This window comes from Urocampus carinirostris, chromosome 1 (genome assembly GCF_059441175.1).
Source record: "Urocampus carinirostris isolate Australia breed hairy pipefish chromosome 1, RoL_Ucar_1.0, whole genome shotgun sequence".
NCBI lineage: Eukaryota > Metazoa > Chordata > Actinopteri > Syngnathiformes > Syngnathidae > Urocampus > Urocampus carinirostris.
Window position 1 is genome coordinate 34,808,351 of NC_142349.1, and position 20,645 is coordinate 34,828,995.

At 40.0% G+C, this 20,645-nt stretch overlaps 1 protein-coding gene across 3 annotated transcripts in view; it reads right to left on the reverse strand.

Annotated features, from left to right (window-relative positions):
* Nucleotides 1-20,645, reverse strand: part of cadm3 (cell adhesion molecule 3) — a 171,632-nt gene that overhangs the window by 49,800 nt on the left and 101,187 nt on the right. For all 3 annotated transcript variants that reach the window (XM_088336610.1, XM_088336601.1, XM_088336594.1), the window contains exon 4: nt 6,892-7,044. In XM_088336610.1, the coding sequence (XP_088192736.1) occupies nt 6,892-7,044 (153 nt within the window). The remainder of the gene's footprint in view (nt 1-6,891; nt 7,045-20,645) is intronic.

Sequence of the window (20,645 nt, forward strand, 5' to 3'; positions counted from 1 at the left end):
TAGTGGCAAGATGGTGTACAAACCACTGATGGATTATGTAGTGGTTAAGAAAGGGATGTTAAGTAAATTGTTGGATGTGCATGTTTACAGAGGTGAAATGAGTGGTATGTCTGATCATTTTTATGTGGAAGGAAAACTGAGAATAGATGGATTGTGGAGGGCTAGTTATAAGAAGAGTGTGAGGGAAGAGGTGAAAATGTCAGAGTTTAATAAGGCAGAAAAGGAAAGAGAGTTTAAAGAGAGGATAAGGGAAGAGTATGAACGAATTAGTAGAAGAGAAATGGAGAGTGTGGAAATTGAATGGAAGTGGTTTAAAGAGGCAGTGTTGAGGAGTGCAAAAGAAGTGTGGGGAATGAGAAAAGTTGGTTGAGGTATTAGGAAAGGAAGTGAATGGTGGAATGATGAGGTATCAGAGGCTGTGACAGAAAAGAGACGTGCCTTTGAGGAGTGGCTGCAAGATAAGAGTGGCGATGCGTATGAAAGATATAAAGTGAAGAAAAGGTTGGTAAAAGCGGCAGTGGAAGCAGCGAAAAGGAAAGCAAACGACGAATGGTGTCGAAAGATAGGAGTGAACTTTGGGGAAAGGAGAAAAGTGTTCTGGAATGAAGTGAAAAGAGTAAGAAACATTAAGTCTGGAAAGGAAGAGAAAGTGAAAGATAAGGGTGGTAGATTGCTGGTTAGCGGTAGTGCAGTCAGGACGAGATGGGCAGAGTATTTTGAGGAGTTGCTAAATGTGGAGGATGGGAGAGAAGTGAGAGTCGAGGAGATATATGGTATGGAGAGAATGCCCGTGTTGGGTGATTTGAATGTGAAGCCTGTGGAAACATGGGAGGTGCAAGAGAAAGAAATGAAAGAGGGGAAGGCACCTGGTTTGGATGGTTGTACTGTTGAATGCCTGAAAAAAGGTGGCCCAGCTATGATTGACTGGTTAGTACGCTTGTTGAATGTATGCTTTTTAAGTGGTGTGGTTGCTGTTGATTGGTGTAGTGCATGTGTGGTGCCATTGTATAAGGGTAATGGTGATAAGTATGAATGTAGCAATTCGAGAGGTATCAGTTTGTTTTCTGTGCCGGGTAAGCTGTATGGAAGAGTCTTGATAAAGATAGTGAGAGAAAGAACAAATGAGGTGGTGATGGAGGAGCAGAGTGGTTTCAGGAAAGGAAGAGGATGTGTGGATCAGGTGTTTGCAGTACGACAGGTGTGTGAGAAATATTTTGCAAAAGGTAAGGATGTTTATTTGGCTTTCAAGGACTTGGAAAAGGCGTATGACAGATTTGATAGAGAGGCGTTGTGGCAAGTGATGGTAATGTATGGAGTGGGTGGAAAGTTGTTGGAAGCGTTCAAGAGTTTTTATGTGAAGAGCAGAGCATGTGTAAAAGTAGGGAGTGAGACAAGTGAGTGGTTCCCTGTGCTGACTGGTGTGAGACAGGGGTGTGTGATGTCACCATGGCTGTTTCATGTGTACATGGATGGCGTGGTGAGAGAGGTGAATGCAAGAGTATTTTGCAGCGGTGTAGAGATGATCGATAACAGTGGAACGGTGTGGCAAGTTAGTCAGTTGTTGTTTGCAGATGACACAGCGCTTGTGGCTGATTCTGAGGAAACATTGAGATGGTTGGTAACAGAGTTTAGAAGAGTATGTGATAGGTGTAAGTTATGTGTCAATGTTGGGAAGAGTAAGATGATCAAGTGTTCACGTGATGGAGTGGGCATGACGTTAGAAATCAGGTTGCATGGATAGGTCCTGGAAGAAGTTGAAAGCTTCAGGTACTTCGGTTGTGATGTGGCTGCAGTCGGTGGAAGGGAGTGTGAGGTATTGCACGGAGTGAATCATGGAAGCAAGGTTTTGGGTGCTCTGAGGAGTGATGAGCAACAAGAGTATGAGTATGGATGTTAAGAGGGGACTGTATGAGAGTGTGATTGTGCCGACTGTGTTGTATGGTGCAGAGACTTGGAGCCTAAACGCAGATTTGAGAAGGAAATTACAAGTTTTTGAGATGAAGTGTTCGAGGAGTATGTTAGGAGTGACAATATTGGATAGATTGAGAAATGAAATTGTGAGAGACAGAACTGGAGTAGTCGTGGAACTGAGCAAGCGTGTTGATAAGAGAGTACTCGGTTGGTTTGGACACATGGAGAGGATGGAGGAGGAGTGAATGTTGAAGAGGATCTACAGAGCAGAAGTTAATGGAAGGAGACCAAGAGGAAGGCCGCGATTGACGTGGATGGATGGTGTTATGAGTGCACTGGAGGAAATAGGTCTAAATAAAATGGAAGCTAGAGCTCTTGTTGGTGATAGGAAGGAGTGGAGAGGTGTTGTGAAAGGATAGTGGGATTGTGGACGCGTTCTTAAGGATGGGCTGGGCACCCGTATGATGCGGCAGGGGTAAACCAGTGAAAGCTGTCAGGCCCTGCTTTTGAACAAAAGAGTGTGTTGTGTCACCCTGACCCGAGTGACATGGCCGCTTTCTGGTGTCCCATTTCATCTGGAGGGACGAAAGCATGACCAACTTAGGTGCCGAGGTGCCTAACTTGTTTGGGTGTTTGGACAATTGCGTTGGCCATGGTCCAAAAATTTGCTTTTTTGCTATTTTTTTCCCTTTTATTTTATTTGTTATTGTATGTGTTTATCTTGCTGTCGGTCACCCGTCTTGAGGGATATGACCAAGGTAGGTAGGTAGGTAGGTAGGTAGGTAGGTAGGTAGGTAGGTAGGTAGGTAGATAGGTAGATAGATAGATAGATAGATAGATAGATAGATAGATAGATAGATAGATAGATAGATAGATAGATAGATAGATAGATAGATAGATAGATAGATAGATAGATAGATAGATAGATAGATAGATAGATAGATAGATAGATAGATAGATAGATAGATAGATAGATAGATAGATAGATAGATAGATAGATAGATAGATAGATAGACAGATAGATAGATAGATAGATAGATCGATAGCGAGAGCACATTTCTAAAATTACATGTTCTTACTATTGAGTTTAGATAATTGTGAAGGACACTTTCTACCTAGGACATCACTTGAGGCCCACCACTGCTTTTGACATAGGTGCTCTATTGAGTTTTGGGTTCTAGTCCAATTCAGGGTCTATTTGGTAGCTTGACTGGGCCTCACACGGATTATGACACATCAGCAAATGATTTGTAACTTAGGGACCTGCAAAAATGGGACATGCCAAAAAGCCTTTTATTTTAATTTAACAATCTTGCATTGGTACACCTGATTGCCGGCATGCAAGTGCCCTGTTGTTCCCAAAGCAGCAGTATGTAAAGGTTAGCTTCCGAGTGTGTGCGTACTCCGCTTCTCCATCACAAGCAATAAAGTATGTGGACATTTTATGGATCGGATTGTGTCCTCATCATTTTTGCGCTAGCTCAAGAAAGGCAAACAAAGGCTCAGAAGCAAGCAAACCTTTCAAGTATGGATTTGTCTGCTTCTCTTTTTGGCTGTCAGCTAATTGTGGCCATATTTCCTGCATTTTTTTCCTGCTTTTGAAAGTGTTTATGTCTTTAAAGGGATGATGTGCCTTAATTTTACAGCAAATGACAGAAGCAAATGAAACACTCGCATAGTATTTTTGCTTTTGAGTACAAACGACATTTGTTGTTTTTATTTTCTCGGTAGTGGTGCCAGTTAGGTTGTCAGTCTAGAGAAACAACCCCACTCAGACTATTAAATGTTGATTTTTTTTTCAGTTTGTGCACGGAAGTTAATTAAAAGTGGCATCTCTCGGGACAGCTCAAAAGTTCAGCTGAGGAAGGAGGCAATTTTGGAACGTGGTTTAAAAAAAGTGTCTAATAGTCATACTTCTTCCCTTCTTGAAGCAAATGTCGGAAAATCCAAAGGGTAAATTGTTTGAAAAATTGAGTTGTATGAAATTTAGTAAAATAGGCAAAAAATTAGTAATGTAGTTTTTTAAAGGAACAGTGTGCATTATTTCACCATCGATCCATTATCTGCACCGCTTAACTTCACCACGGTCGTGGGCAGTGTTCCCTCTAAGCTGCGCGCGTGCGCAACTGCGCAGACACGCTAACCACTCCGCCGCTATGCCAGCCACATTATTTCCTATTTTTTACAATAATTCAATCATTGGTCCAGGCGGAACGGTAGCTGGGTGGTTAGCGCACAGCCCCACGGTGCAGAGGTCGAGGGTTCAAGTCCAAGTCCCGTAGCCTCCCCGTGTGGAGTTTGCATGTTCCACCCATGTCCGAGTGGGTTTCCTTCGGGCACTCCGGTTTCCTCCCACATTCCAAAAACATGAATGTCAGGTTAATTGGACGGTCCAAATTGTCCCTGGGTGTGAATGAGCGAGTGAGTTTTCTGTCTCTGTGTGCCCTGCGACTGGCTGGTAACCAGTCTAGGGTGTCCCCTCCCCACTGCGCGAAGATTGCTGGGATGGGCTCCACTACCCCTGCAACCCTACTTAGGATAAGCAGTGCAGATAATAGATGGATTATTTGGTCCATCCCTCAAGGTTTCGTGCCGCTTACATTATTTATATTATTAGTGTTTTATCTTTGACTTGTTAAAGGTTTGTAGAATGCAAGCCCACACCTATCACAACCCTCAGAACAGAGCTCCTGGTCACATTTCCAATAATTGCGCTTTTCTCGTTCTGTGTGCATAATTGACAGCAGAGGCACCGTGAGGATTTTGCTTGGTTTCCATTTTTCATCACTCTCGAGAAGCATGAAAATTTTATAAAATGTCAAAACCCAGCGAGCCTCACGGGAACGTCACTAGAAGAAATGGAGTGTGTGGCGACACAACGCGTTCGTTGAGCGTCTGGGTCATTGTGAAAGGTGCGCTAGCCAGTTAGCTTGCGCGCTCTGTCGTTAGCCTGCGGTGGAATCATTCATTAATCATTTATTGTTCTTGTCTGGACAGCAGCAGCCGTCGGTGGACTTTTCCAATGTCCTCATTCATATTCCATGTTGCTACAAAGCAAACGTTCACAATGTTTTCCACGCAGCACAGCTTTAAATGCTGCAACATTAAATATTGAGCATGTTTTCTTTTTTTTTTTTTATGTGATCGATACCTCAGTGAACGCTGTCGCTGTATTTAGCAGGCCTGCGCCTTGTGACTTTCACAAGGTCACAACCAGTTTTGGGAATAACCCGTTCCATGACCACAACTCTTTTCTCTACAACGAGTCCTTTAACGCATTAGTAACAGTTTGTAACTCAACTGTAGTTACAACATAGTGCATTAGTCCTTTTTAAAAGCATCCTCGGATTGATAACTATTCTTTCTTCGCGCACGATGTAACATACAGAGCTCAATCTGCCAGCAATGCCTAAAAAGAGTAGTTGCCCATATAAAATGCCTGGAGAAAAACGTCTTGGACAGTACCCACAAATGGAGAAGGAAAATCGTCGAGGAGTTTGAAGCCCATAGAAGGAATGTATACAGTGTCTCAGCTAAGTACTTGTTTGCAAGCTCTCAAGATTGCAAAGGCCAATAAATATGAAAGGTTCACCACTTCCACAGGTTGATGTTCACATTTTATTTTTTATTATATAGCTATTTTAAAGCAGTTTCAGGGGGTCGGCTTCAATGCAAGTAGATACGGTAATTTAGAACTAGATTATAACTTAGACGCCACAGAAATTGGGGCATCAACAAACTAGGTGTAGAATATAGAGCACCATAATTGCAAAATATTATTTTTTTTTCTTTTAATGAGCAAGCCATACCATGTTTTTAAGACAAATTTCAGAAAAACGCCAAATCTGCTCCCCAGACAAAATCACATTTTTCAGTGCATTTTATTTAACTGTGTGACGTTGAATGATTGAATAACAATTATGAAACAAGAATAATGCTAGAGCCGGTGTCCCATGTCAACAAATGTACCACTTTAAACTTGTCTCCCTCCTGCAATTACATAAGATCGTCGTGGCTTATTTTCACCTTTATTTTTTTCATGAATAACTTAATCAAAACAAGGTGCAAGCGGAATTATTTTGTAAAAAGATCACAAAATACTGTTGGATAGAAATGTATTTACCTTCGATGCAGACGGCATAGGGCAGAAATAAGTGGACTGTCTGCAAAGCACCAGACACCCCTTGCGGTCACCCAATCAAATTGATGTTTTGTGTGGGTTTTTATCATTAAATGTCTCAACAGTTATCCTAAATTGTTGAATGAGCATCCATATAAGGGATTCCTTAGTGACGCACAGCCAAGACAGGGTATGTTGGTGTCGTGGGGAATATGTTATTTACAGACTGGACCTAACCATTTGTTCTGCTAGTGCTACGTCAGCTCCGACTCAACTACGCGCTATTGTTGACATTTGAGTGAGAGTGATTTTATCTCCAAGCCATATGTACTCAGGAAAAGAGCCAAATTTGGATCGCGAGCCAGAGTATATATATATATGAGTATAAAGTACTTTTATTTAATTACTTTTACAAGTGCTTGTAAGAGGTTTGTTCTTTTGTTTTAATGTATAATATATATATATATATATATATATATATATATATATATATATATATATATATATATATATATATATATATATATATATATATATATATATATATATATATATATATAAATGTAAAACATATATGTAAAGTGATAACAAAAAGTAACTTTTTGGGACAATTATATTGAAAAAAGTCCAGTTTTAAATAATGTTTTTCAATTTAATTAATTTTTTCAAGAACTGTCTTTTTTGTGAAAATGAAAAAAAAAAACCAAAATATAGAAAAAAGGAAAAATAGTATAAGAAATTTGGGGTTTTTAGGTGTGCCTGAAAACGGTACAGCGGGTAAAAACACAAACATTTGTTACCGAAGTTTGTTTATTTGAAACAAACTAAAGGGTGGTGTGTTGGTGCATGGTCGGCCTTACCTAACACAGTGACGGTGGCACGTGCCGTGCGCACGGGCATGGTGAAGATGGAGCAGGTGTACTCGCCCTCGTCGGACAACTGCACCTCGGAGATGATGATTGACAGCTCGGTGGGCGTCGAGCGGTGCAGCTGAATGCGGTTGTCTCTGAGCGCTGCGACGACAACAGCAACACGTCGCGGTTAGCATTTGACTGAGCGACCGTAACAACGTTTCACTTTCCTGTTGAACCCACCCTCACTACCACTTGGCTGCATTTTCTCTCTTCTAATTGCCACCACCTTTTCTCCCTCTTTACATATGTGAGCACAGTCGTCGGAGTTGTACATTGCATCCATGTACTTCAGCCATTTCTGACGCACCCCCCAGCGGTGTGCGTTAGCCGTATTCTATCTAATGAGGGTTTTAGAATTTTTATGCTGAGTCAGGATGTTTCCCATGCTAGTATTTATGTATCAGGGATTCCTCAAACGTGAATTACACACTCCCTTGTTTGGTAAGGTTAGACAGAAGGCAATTTTTTTGTATTTGTTTTTTACCCTTATCAAAATGGATAGTTTTTTAAACATGTTTACACACCCCCTGGGGCCATCCAATTTGATGGAGCCGGTAATTATTAGAGTCTCAGCCATTTTGTTATGCTGAGCTATGATAGTATTAGATTTGTGTTTTGCACATGGGGGCGTTAAAAAATGCCAAATGCGCTCCCCCTGGGTTGGGCATGAATGACATCTTACGCTTTAGCTGTCTGAGCACATACAAAAATGTTGTGGTTCAGTCACTTCGAGTCTCTGTAATTTTTTTTCTTCTGTGCTATTTAGCACTCATTCTTGGCTGCACTACATCAGGGGGTCTCCAACTTTGCGCACACGGGCACCTGAGGTGTCCATGGACCTGTTCGGATAGTAGCTTAGCAGTACTGGATCATTGTGATTTTCTTGTAAAATAATCTTTTAGTGGTTTACACCGTCTATCCATCTCCACTTCCAATAATCAACCCGCTCATAACATAGTGACAACATAGTAACACCATGATAAGTTAAGATAAATTGGGTGCCCTTTGCGCTAATGAGTAAAAGAAAATAGCTATCAGCTCGAAAAAAAGTCGGAAACACCTCTACTACGCAATACAGCAGTATATAATGGTCAAATATTACACTGTGTTCTTTTTAAATTTTATGCTTTTTGGTCCGTGTTTTTCAACCATTTTAGCCGTAGCATACTAGTGTACGGTGAGACCTTGTATAATGTGCCACAGGGAATTCACAAATTTTATCTCTGCAAAAAAACATGCCATTGGTCAGTATCTTCGCTTTCATCCATTGATCAGTCGAGCAATTACCACATTGATCCATACCAGTAGGTGGCACCAGATTACTATATTCTTTTCATATACAAATGATCTGCTTTTGAGTACGGATAAATACATTAAGTACCTTGTTTTGTTGCGACGCGGTTTGAGATTGCACAACAAAAAGTAATAAAATAAATCAAATAAAGTAAAAATATTTTTTCATTATGCTATATATATATATTTTTACTTTTCAAAACATATTGAACCTCACAAAACAGGTTTAGGTTCCACTGGCAGATAATTGTGCTCATTCTTTGTAGTATTTTTGTTGTTTAGAAAAAACGAGATGAAAATATAGTAAAAATGAAAAACGGTTTAAATATAGTTAAAACCCTACAACAGCAAAATTATTAATCAGGATTAATAACACGTCTTACATCCTAAGCCAGGGGGATCACACAAATTTTTATACAATCAATTAGGGCAAAATGATAATTTACGCTTAAAAAAAACAGGGAAGTAGTGCCCATAATTATTTTTTAAATATTTTTGACTGTTGGTGTGCCTGAATTTGGATTAAAAAAGCGTTCCTTTGTCTAGGTTGTATTGTTTTGTAGGTTTGTATTGTTCTCAGCTCAGGGATGCTGCTGGAAATGTGAATTTCCCTTAGGGGATGAATAAAGTATCTATCTATCTATCTATCTATCTATCTATCTATCTATCTATCTATCTATCTATCTATCTATCTATCTATCTATCTATCTATCTATCTATCTATCTATCTAGGTTACCCAATATATGATTTGCACATCCCCACAAGGGCACAACTACTATCAAATTGAATGGTAGTTGGAAAAATACTAACATTTAGCCTAAATTGTCTATTTTTTTAATATTCTATCAAGTACATCATCAAACTTTGGTGCGCATATTTATGAGGATGCGTCAGCACAACTCAATTTAATGACTGTTTGGATATGAGTGTTTCTAACATTTCTGCAGATTTTGATGTTTCTCCATTTGTTTATATGCTTTTTTTATAACAGATTACCAAACAGTAGTCAGATAGTTTGTGTTATTATACATTATCCATTTAACATGTTGAATCACAGATGCTGAATTTTACTGTTTTTTTCCCTCCATACTCTTGTTGAGTTAAAAAAAGGCAATTAAATGAAAGCATGTGCTTGAGCATGTCTCATATTTATGCTGAGTTGTGAGTTGTCTTCAGATTCTTCTGGCCGTACCCCCAACGGCGCATAATTTAGAGTGTGAATCCAAATGCAATAACTGTTTGCATGGCATTTTTTACCATTTAAGATGACTTTACTTCCCTCACTGTATGCTGTATATCATCAAACATTAGTGCGCACACTCCAGGGGGCACGTTAGTGCTCTCTTTTATTGGATACCATTATCATTTATACCAAGTTGTGATCTTTTTACACCATTTTCTACAAAATGGGGTTTGTCGTGCTGTGGTGCCTGCACACCTGGGCATGCACGAGAGCCTTCCAAAAGGTAATTTGCAATTGACTCATGACATTTCTGCACTGCTTTCTGCACAATATCAAACATTGGTTTTCTCAACCCTTGGGCCTTTTGCATAAAAGCTTTCTGATGTAATGGCTGTTGGTACCATTCCTGCCAAAATTGTGCCATTAATCAGGGATTCCTTAAGTGTAGTGCACTCATGTCTGGGGGGGTGCCGGATTAAAAATGCATAAACTCATAGGCAATACACCATAACTATAATTTGCTTGACAAAACACGTCACCTTTATTAGCTATTTTGACGTTATCTTAAGGGTAAGGTATTGCATGTGGGTGCACCGACTCGATGGGGGAGCAAAGTTTCTGTTAAGGCCTCTGCGCTGAATATGTTGTTATTAATATTGTACTGCTTTTATCAGATTCAGATTCAGATTCAGATTCAGATCTACTTTATTGTCATTCTAGTACACGTGTATACAGAACGAAATGTCGATGGATCTGACTCCCACAGTTTCCCTCAGTGTCCTTCAGTGTACAGATATAAATAAAGCTGTATTGTGTTATTTACCATAGTGCCGATAGTGCAAGAAGAGACGCTAACCAGATGTGCAAGATGGGCAGTCAGGTTAACAAGTCAGGTACACAGTACCATTATATTGTAAACAATAACACTGTAAGTAATAACACTGTAAGTAACAATAGTGCAGAGATCAAATGTGCAAGGAGTGGCAAGCTATAAAAAAACTGCCACTAGTGCGAAAGTCAAATTAGCAGCCGTTTAGATTTAAGTTAACTATATGTTAGATTGACCATTTAACAGTCTAATGGCCAGGGGGACTAGACTATTGCGGAGCCTGGTGGTCCTGCACCGCACACTGCAGTACCTCTTCCCAGAGGCTAGCAGAGTGAATAGTCCATGATGGGGGTGAGAGGGGTCCCCGGTAATGTTCTTAGCATGGGATAAGCAGCGCTTCTGGCCAATGTCCTGAATGGAGGGAAGTGTAGTCCCGATTATTTTCTCCGCTGTCCTCGTTACCCTCCTCACACTACCCCAGTCGGTAGCGCTGCAGCCTCCACACCACACAGAGATACAGCTGGTCAGGATACTCTCTATGGTGCCCCTGTAGAATGTGATGAGGGATGGTGGGGGCAGGTGGGCTCTCCTCATCCTCCGCAGGAAGTACAGGCGCTGCTGTGCCCTCTTAACCAGAGATGCAGTGTTCACGGACCAGGTGAGTTTGTTTGTGATGTGCACCCCTAGGAACTTGATACTGCTGACAACCTCCACAGCCTTGTTGTTGATGCAAAGTGGGGCATGGTTGGGCTGGTTTTTCCTAAAGTCGACAATGATCTCTTTAGTCTTGTCAACATTCAGGACCAGGCTGTTGTCCTTGCACCAGCCCACCATCTGCTCCACTTCCTCTCTGTAGGCCAGGTCGTTGTCGTCCCTGATGAGGCCCACCACCGTTGTGTCGTCAGCATACTTCACGATGTGGTTTGTGGCGGACCTAGGGGCGCAGTCGTGTGTCATCGTGTGTCTACCAGATGTTGTGGGATGATGGTGTTGAATGCTGAACTGAAGTCCAGGAACAGCATCCGCACATGGGTGTTCTTCTCCTCTAGGTGTGTCAGGCTCAGGTGAAGCGCAGAGGAGATGGCATCCCTGGTGGAGCGGTTTGTCCTGTAGGCAAACTGAAAGGGGTCGAATGAAGAGGGGAGACTGGAGGTGATGTGCTCTTTAACCAGTCTCTCGAAGCACTTCATTATGATAGGAGTCAGTGCAACGGGCCGGTAATCGTTGAGTGATAAGATCTGGGTTTTCTTTGGCACTGGGATGATGTTGGCAAATTGTGTGCTGCTGTTGGTTATTTGAAGCAATAAAGTGGAGAGAGGAGCCTTACAAAATGGAGATGAAAAGCCCCTCGGAGACTGTGCGCAAAACAGAAGGGAGGGATGGTGAACAATAAGGGGAGGAGGCGGAATATGAGAAAAGAAGGTAGAGGTGAATTAAAGATTGTGTGTGTGCGTGTGTCGCTCGTCCGTGAGTCGCTGCGTTATGAAAATGATGTAATAGCAAGTGAGGAGAGTAGGAAGAAACGGGGGATGAAGATAAAAAATGATCAAGATGAAGGGTAACATGAGTGGGCGTGTCACAGAGGAGAAATACTCAGATGATGAGGAAGATGACGATGAGGAGGGTGATGAAATTGGATGAAATCTCATTCCTTGAAAGTGGCAGGTGACCTTTGCCGTGTTTGTCTGCAGGGTTTGATGTCAATCTGTCTGTCAGCCTACCTTCTTTCTCGATCTGCCTGTCTTTCTGACTTCCACATTCTGTATGCCAGTCTGTCTGTCTGTCTGTCTGTCTGTCTGTCGGCCTGTCGGCCCGTCGGTCCGCCGGTCTGTCTGACCTTCTGACCGTCTGCCCTTTAATCTGTCCACCTGTCCATCTGTCAGTTCCCTTCTAAATGTTTGTCTGCTTCTATAATCTTTTGTCTGTTACTCTCATGTAACAAAATACATACATCCACCCATTATCTGCACTGCTTATGCTCAGTAGGGTTGCCGGGGTGTTAGAGCCCATCACAGCTGTCCTCAGGCAGAGGCAAACACGGGGAGGACATGCAAACTCTGCACAGGAAGGCTGGTAGCTGGATTTGATCCCATGACCTCAGACCTGTGCCGCTGACGTGCTCACCACCAGCTGTGGTGCCGCCGTAACAAAATAGAGTAAACCCTCAATTATCGCAGTTAATGGGGACGAGAACCGCCCTTGAAAAGTGAAAATACGCAAAGTGGCGTCACACTTTCATAAAAGCCTCCAAGGGTTTAAATTACCATAAGATGACGTCCTCACCGACTGAGAGTATCTGACTGACAAAATAACAACTGTAGATCTACACATAAAAACGGAATTGCAGTTGAATGAAGGGTCTATATTGCCATTGCACAAAAGTACAACAAAATTGGAGGGTGTTTCCTTTCAGTGTGAGAAAGCGATTTAGAGAGCAGCTGGCTAGGATACTAGCATCCAGTTGAGCCAGGTGTCGGCAATGATTAAAAAACAACCTTCCTAAATGAAGCCGTTTCCCACAATTTCTTTCAGGTCATTCGATCATAGGGAATGGATCTGGTGTAGACAAAATAGGCTCTGCAGGGGAGGTTTAAGAGAGCTGCTAACCTAGCCATATGTGTAAGACAGACCTACAGTCTCAGCATTTTACTCTCTCTTGTCTCCGCCTCAGTCGATTGTGATCGTCATTTATTTGGGCTCTACTAACTTTCCTCCGAGTCTGATTTAGTTGATGAATTTATTTTCAATATAACAAGTCGCTAATGGCTATTTGGCGCCAGCAGTTTGTTTTGGAAGCCACTTGTGCGCCCACCCTATTGTTAGACTGACAGCGAACACCATCCTATCACAGATGACCACACAAACAGTCACGCCACCCAACACACAAAGTCCTCCCAACCCAACCCCCATGATAGCACTTGCTGTCTGCTGTCTGCTGTCTGCTCAGAACAGAATGCTCAATACGTTGATTGAAAATCTGCGAAAGAGTGATAACCGAAGGGCAAAGGAACAAGGGGTCTCTGACATGTAACAGTATTATGTAATAAGGATATTAAAAAATATATATATTCTGTTACAGTTACAGAAAAAAGGTGTCATGAAATTACAGATATATTTAGTCAAAATATTAATTTTCAGGATTACAATTTTTTTTAAAGTATATTTAAAAGTACATAATTCTCTGATGAAAAATTGAGTCGATGATGATTTCAATCCCTGACCCTCGAGACACAGAGAAAGATGAGGATTACACATGTTGTGCGCGTGCACATGCTACTATGTCCGTATCTATTTTGCAAAGTTTGTCACACTGTCTTGCAGGTTACATTTCTTTTTGTCTGTATTTTATTTGTCCTTCAATGTAGCACTCCTTTTGTTGAATTGGCGCAACCCTGCACTTTTGTTAGGCTGCTTATGTGCACAGTTGTGTTCTAGTGGTACGGTCAGGGACATTTAGTGAATTTGATTGATTGTCATCTTTTTAGATTTTGCTGTTAATTGTTTTTATGTTGTGGGAATGTTTTAATTCATGTTCAATCTAGTTGTAAATAAGCAACCAAGACACTTGCATCAGACTAAAAAACAACACTAGTCAAAAGTTTTTGGCATCCCCACTTCAAACTAGTCAATCTTGAACTTGGACATCCCAGAGTTTATTGGAAATTTAGAAAGTAAACACTAGCTGTGTTTAAATCAATATTGGGCTATTAATGTGCTTTTAGTGAGAACTAAAACAGAATATACCTTGACTGACATGTGAAAAACTACACTTTATGAACTATACCACACATTTTTGTAGGACAACTACCTGACCTTGGTTTTCCTCTAATTATTATTCAAGGTTATATGTTCATTAACTTTAAACAAAATTTTAAAAAATATTTTAATTGTTTCTAAGGTCATTGATACCAATGTATCTTGCATTGTGTTCTGACATCAAATGATATCAAGGAGGCAGGTTAGAGAGGGCTTTCTGGATTGGGTGAGCGTGGCTGTCTACATGCGCGACTGTTATAGGCTGGTGAATGCTGTCAGTCAAACAGAAAGGGGGGCACACAATTCAATGTAACCCTTCCAACCCTGGTTATTCTCCTTGTGCTGCATACTTTGTACTGTTTGTCTTTATTTTGTCTAGATGTCTATCATTATGTCAGTCTTCATTTGGCTTTAGTCAGTCCCACCTTCTTTTCACCATATCCGTGCACCTTTCTTTTGGGCTAACTGTCTTTCATCTTCCGAGCCTTCCTGTCTCTCTACTGTAAGACCAATCTATCCGGCTTTGCGTATTCCTGTTTCCCTTTTGTCCCTTTCCCTTTCCATCTCTGCATCAGACACATCGCCAGCCGGTCCGAAACGAGAAACATGAGCATCTCAGCGTCGCCATTGTTGTTGTCGGTCCTACACATGAAAGGTCCTTTTAATGTCGCCGTGACAACATGTTGTTGACGCGCACAGTTGCCAATGTGACAGGCAGCTAGCGCTTGGCGCGTTAGCACGGCAGAACTTGAGAGGCGCTGACATGACACGTGGAAGAAGTAGACTTTGAAATCATTTCCTTAAAATATTCCTTAGCTCCTTTTTTGCCATTGTCGTTTTGTTGTTGTTTTTTCAAAGCGTCAAACATGTCACGCCGCCACGTCGCCAAGGGGAATTAATCCAGTACAGCTAACATGCTAATCCCACTTTGTTGTCATGTTTGCGTCTGCTGTCATCTGTCACATTTTAGCGGCACATAGCAGCCAGAAAGCTTCATAGGAGGTTTGGAGAACTTTTCACAGGTTCGAGAGCATATTCCATTGGGGCCCCGGTGCTGTGGAATGCTCTGCACTCTGAGATTCGATCTGCAACCTCAAAGGAACTGTTTAAATCTAGGCTTAAAACACACTTATATTCTATAGCATATGAAAAACTTTTATTTCATGTTGACAATATATGTGTAATGTTTGTCATTACAACATCCTTTGCAGTCTGGTCATCCTGGAAGGGGGATTACCTCATGTGTTCTCCGTTCTCAAGGTTTCTTCATTTTCCTCACATTGAAGTTTTTGAGTTTTTCCTTGCCCAAATGTAGGTTTTAGATCAGGGGATGGTGTGATAATAGTCTGTAGTTTGGAATAGTCTGTGGTCTGTGGTTTGTGCAGCCCTTTGAGACTATTTGTGATTAAGGACTATACAAATAAACATGACTTGACTTGACCTCACCAAGTTTGTGATCGTACCCTTCTGCACAATAACTCAATTGGTTGACACAGAATGACATAATCAAAGGTCGCATACAATTTTTTGGCTAGAAAAGTTTTCATCACTTTTGTGGTGAGAGAGATTTGCTTTGAGAAATTCTTTGCAGCGCCGCTGACATTTAAAAATGCCAAAGCCCACCTGTGTTCCCTTTTTAAATAAATAATTATATTTTCCGAGTAGTAGGAATTAAAAAAGGCGGACTGTGTCACATGTTTTTTTTGTATTTTTATTATTTTTGGTGTACTGTACTCCACTCACTATTTCTACCATAAAGATGCACTTTTGTCTTTGGCTCGATTTGTGTACTTACTACACACACACGTATAGTTATTATATCCAACACTACTCTATCTTCATGCGTTATCACTCTGCAAGGTCACTAGATCTGTCTTCATGAGCGGCCCTCACACACACATACACACAACACACATATACGGTTTCAATGGCCCTGGACTTTGCTCTCTTTTTAATTCTCTCTGGTTCCCTGACATCGCACATTTGTCATCTTCTGTGATTCCGGGCCCGTTACTTCCAATTTTTCAAAATCAATGTGTCAAATTGTTTCATATAAAGTTGTGTATATCAGTGGTCTGCAATCCTGGAAGGGGGATTACCACATGTGAGGTCCTTTCTCAAGGTTTCTCTTTTCTCCTCACACTGAGGTTTTTGAGTTTTTCCTTGCCCGCATGCTGGTTTGCTAGTTTAAGATCAGGTAATTGTGTAATTTTGTAACTGTAATCCTGTGCAGTCCTTTGAGACATTTTTGTGATTAAGGGCTATATAAATAAATTTGACTTGACTTGACTTGACTTTTATGAACCAAGGACCCGTTTAATGTCGACAATATTCTTGCGGCCGATGACCAATAACATTAGTAATGACAACAATGACGATAGTTATAATCATAACTATAAGCCTAAATCCACTGTGTAATCAAGTAGAGTCACATCATATTGTTTGTACAGTATAGCCCTTAGTCACAAAAATGTCTCAAAGGACGGCACAGGTTACAATTACATCATCCCCTGATCTTAAACCAACATGCTGACAAGGAAAAACTCAAAAACCTCAACATGAGGACAATTAAGAAAAACCTTGAGAAGGGGCCTCACAAGTGGTAATCCACCTTCCAGGATGACCAGGGTGCAACACATTTTGCATTAGGTAACAATACACAAAACATAGTGAATATCTAAAAGAAAAACATGGGTAAGATGGAAAGATTTGTCCAGAAAGTGCTTGACAGCAAGCCTGTAAAACTGTCCAAAAGTCCTCAACAGCAACTCTACTCCACTCACTAGGGATCAAGATGAAGCAAAAAAAGGCATTTGATTTTATCACATCATCACCCTATTTTTACCATGGTTGTACAACGTTGTTTTGGCTGAACACTTTCCTATAATGCTCCATTACAAAGTTGTACATGGTGGCACCTTGAGTAAAAATAGTGTGATGATGAGATACAATCTAATGCCTTTACCTCTGTCATCTAGACTAGAGAACAGGTAAAAACTACCTGAAGCTGGCTCTTTCCACCTCCTCTGCCAGGTCCCTAAATGCTCTCTTTAGTTTCGCTCCAGTCACTCCAATTTTCCTGAGGAGGCTTTGGATGGATGTTCCAACAAATCCCCTGGAGCCAAACTCCACAGGGTAGATAGATTTTGCCGAACTCGCTTCCCGACACTCGGCTACCAGCTCTGTGTATGTGTGTCTCTTTCTTTCATATGCAACCTCTGGTCCTCCCTCCAAGATGGTCCCGTTGATCACTCCTTCCCAGGTTGTCCATCTACAATACTAGTTGTCTAATAGGATTCGGGTTTCTCGCCGCGGCAATCCGGACTCAATTCCAGTTGCATCCAATGCTGAGAAAATGTGGTCAGCGGTATTTGTCAACTGATCTGTCTTTGCTCATGTACAGTAATATACTACTGTGAACCTTGTGTACAACGCACACTCAAAAATGTATTTAATATTTAGTTTTTAATATGTATTTGTTATTTTTAGGGTAACAAAATTACATGTATACACAATTAAACACGGCATAAGCAAAAGATAAGTCAACCTCTTTTCTTTCCCTGCAGCATGGTACCAAACGACCCACAGCTCAGTACCGGCCTGGGGCCTGGTGGTTACTGACCACTGGTTTACATTATATTACTGAAAATATAGCACAATTATTGACTGAGATTGTTGCATGATGGGTAATAATGCTAACCTCTAGCTAACATTAGGGGTCTTCGTTTCCCAATGTAAACCGGCACACAGAGTTTGCCTCCCCCTTCTTTAATACTGTAATTTTATAGATACTTAAATTTAAATTTGTTACGTGAATATACAAATGTAAATAACTCCAAACAATGTATACTATGCTATATGTTCCTTAGTCCGAATTGCACAACATTTTAATCTAAAACAGAAGCATTCAGCAGACACAGTAGCATCAGTTTTACTTTATTCTTTTGGTAAAGAATCCATCAAAATAGGGACAACAAATATGGAGGTCTAAATGCATATCTTCGATCTCTGGCATGCTCTTTCAACCTGAACCAGGGACTATAAATAATATAGAATGTCAAACTATATGGACGTTTGGTGTGGGCTCAGCACATCCATATATTCCCTTTCCTCTCGCCTGATTTGCCGCTCTCTCCTGCCATTTTTATTTGCCATGCATGAGAGAGAGCACAGGAGGGAGACGACTATTTTCAAACTTCACGTCTTGACAAATAGAAGCAAGGGGGACACTTTGGTGCGTGTCTTTTATATTTGAAGCGCATGCAAGGTTAAATAATGTGTTGCTTTTGCATGTTTACTCACTACTGATAAAGTGTCAGCATAAGTAAAGGGGATTCTCTTTTTTAAAAAGAGCTAGCAAAAAGATGTAGGGGAATTAGTTAGTATTGCATGTTGTTGTTTTTTAATTACTCCAAAAACATTGCAAGAATAAGTAATATACTTATATCACTTAATATCATGTTATACTGATCATTTTGAGTATTATTTGTTCTTGTCTCAGAATATTTTGGTAATCTTGAATACTTTTGGTATGTTGCAACTTTTTTTCTCTAATGTGAATTAAGAAAAATTATATCTAAATGTTTAAATTCGGATTACGGTTATTTAAAATTAATTGAATATAGATTTTAGAAATCACTAGTTGCAACGCACTCCAGCACCCCCGCGACCCTACTGAGGATAAGCGGCGCAGCTGATGGATGGATGGATGGATGGATGGATAGTTGCAACGCTCAGATTGAAAAAAAATCCTGTAAGAAATTATCAAATGTCCATTTAAGGTTTTCTTTCTGCAGTGACAGATTTTCTTTTTTGTATTGTTTATTTTGACAGTTATTTTGAATTCAAGAAGAAAAAAAGAGAAAATCCCTAAAATACCGGTAAGTGAAATTATATATAATTGGCAGATGGCAAAAAATGGCACAGAATATTATTTTTTCATTTAAAATGTTTCTTATTAATTTATGAGCTGAATTAAAAATCATTATTCAGGAAAAAAAAACAAATCTCTAAATGATCATAACTATGTATTCTTACTTTATCTTTTTCTGACATTTTTTGTCATGTATTATTCAACAATAAAAAGTAAATATCAGAAATGAGAAGTTACTTTGCATGGCAGATGGCGTTTCAAATGTTTTTTTTTCTTATTTTCTGCATTTTAAGGGGCACCAGATTAGAAAACACACGCCCCAAAAATAATATATATATTTTACACAAAGCACCAGATTATAGGGCACATTAAATTAAGACTATGGTAAGAGCTACCGTGTTTATTTGTGTGTCGCTGATTAAAATCGCATAACATTGTATGCAACGGGTATCGAACCTGAGTTCCGGCGGCAACACCTTACTGCTAGACCTCCAGACACACACACACACACAAAATACATATAAAAAGGCATTATGCTGTACAGTGTCCTTGGGTGGCCTGAAAGGCGCTTTTAAATAAAATGCATTATTATTATTATTATTATTATAGATTAAACAGTCTTTCCACCTCTTCACCCGTGCGTCAATAACGTTGGGAAACACAGAAACAGAAAACACAGTCTTTCAACCAAATACTATACAAGCTCTTTTACCCACGTGTACATATCAAACCTCAACATCATTGACACACAGCTGAAGAAGTAAAGATACTTTTTAACATAACAACCCATAAGGTAAAAACTTTTATTTTGTATAATTACGATACAATTACTCAATTATACAGTCCAAAGAAACAAAAGAACCAACGTTTTTTACATATACAAGCATTCATTTAAAATTAAAAGCAGTGTATACTCTACCTGTTAACATCTATTAATATTTTTATCTATTTCTACTCTCGAAAGGACTGTTCAGACTGCAGAACACAATTCCAGTGTTCATTTTACCTCTGAAAAGTGATGGGTCCTGGGGACTCACATGCTCAAAAATCTTTGAAAAGTAATGGGTCCCGGGGACTCGCATGCTCAAAAATTTATGGGTCCCAACAGAGATCTATGGGTCCCCAAAATTTAGTGTTATCGAGGTTAAAATTGTAAATCGGCGACAAATATATAATATAAATCTATATATTCATTCAGTTTTAATCATCATAGTTTATTGATAATACAAATCAGTTATCACTTCAAGAGTTTTCAGTTCACAACAATATTGTACATTATACAAAATAATATTGCTGAAATATTTATATTGATCTATATTTTCATTCAGTTTTAATCATCACAGTTCATTTGTTATACAAAGCAGTTATCACTTCAAATTTTTCAGTTCACAAAAATGTTGTACATTATCCAAAATAATATTGCTGAAATATTAGTCTTTATATTAATGCAGTTTTAATCATCACAGTTAATTGGTAATACAAGGCTGTTATCACTTCAGATTTTTCAGTTCATATATTTTTCGTGGTTTGCTGTCCCGCCACAATTGTGGTTTTCATTGTTGTTGTGCCGATCCAATGTGCTTTTCTGAAAGTTCGTATTGCGAATCCAGTTTTTTGTCACGCTGGGTACATGCATCACAGAACATGTAGCCTACATTATATCCTCCTCGTAGCGTAACCAGGAATATAATTTAGTCCATTTCGGCAGAAAAGTCCTTTTCTTGCTAGGAGTATTATTTTGTTTATTTTCTTTCGTCGAATCGTT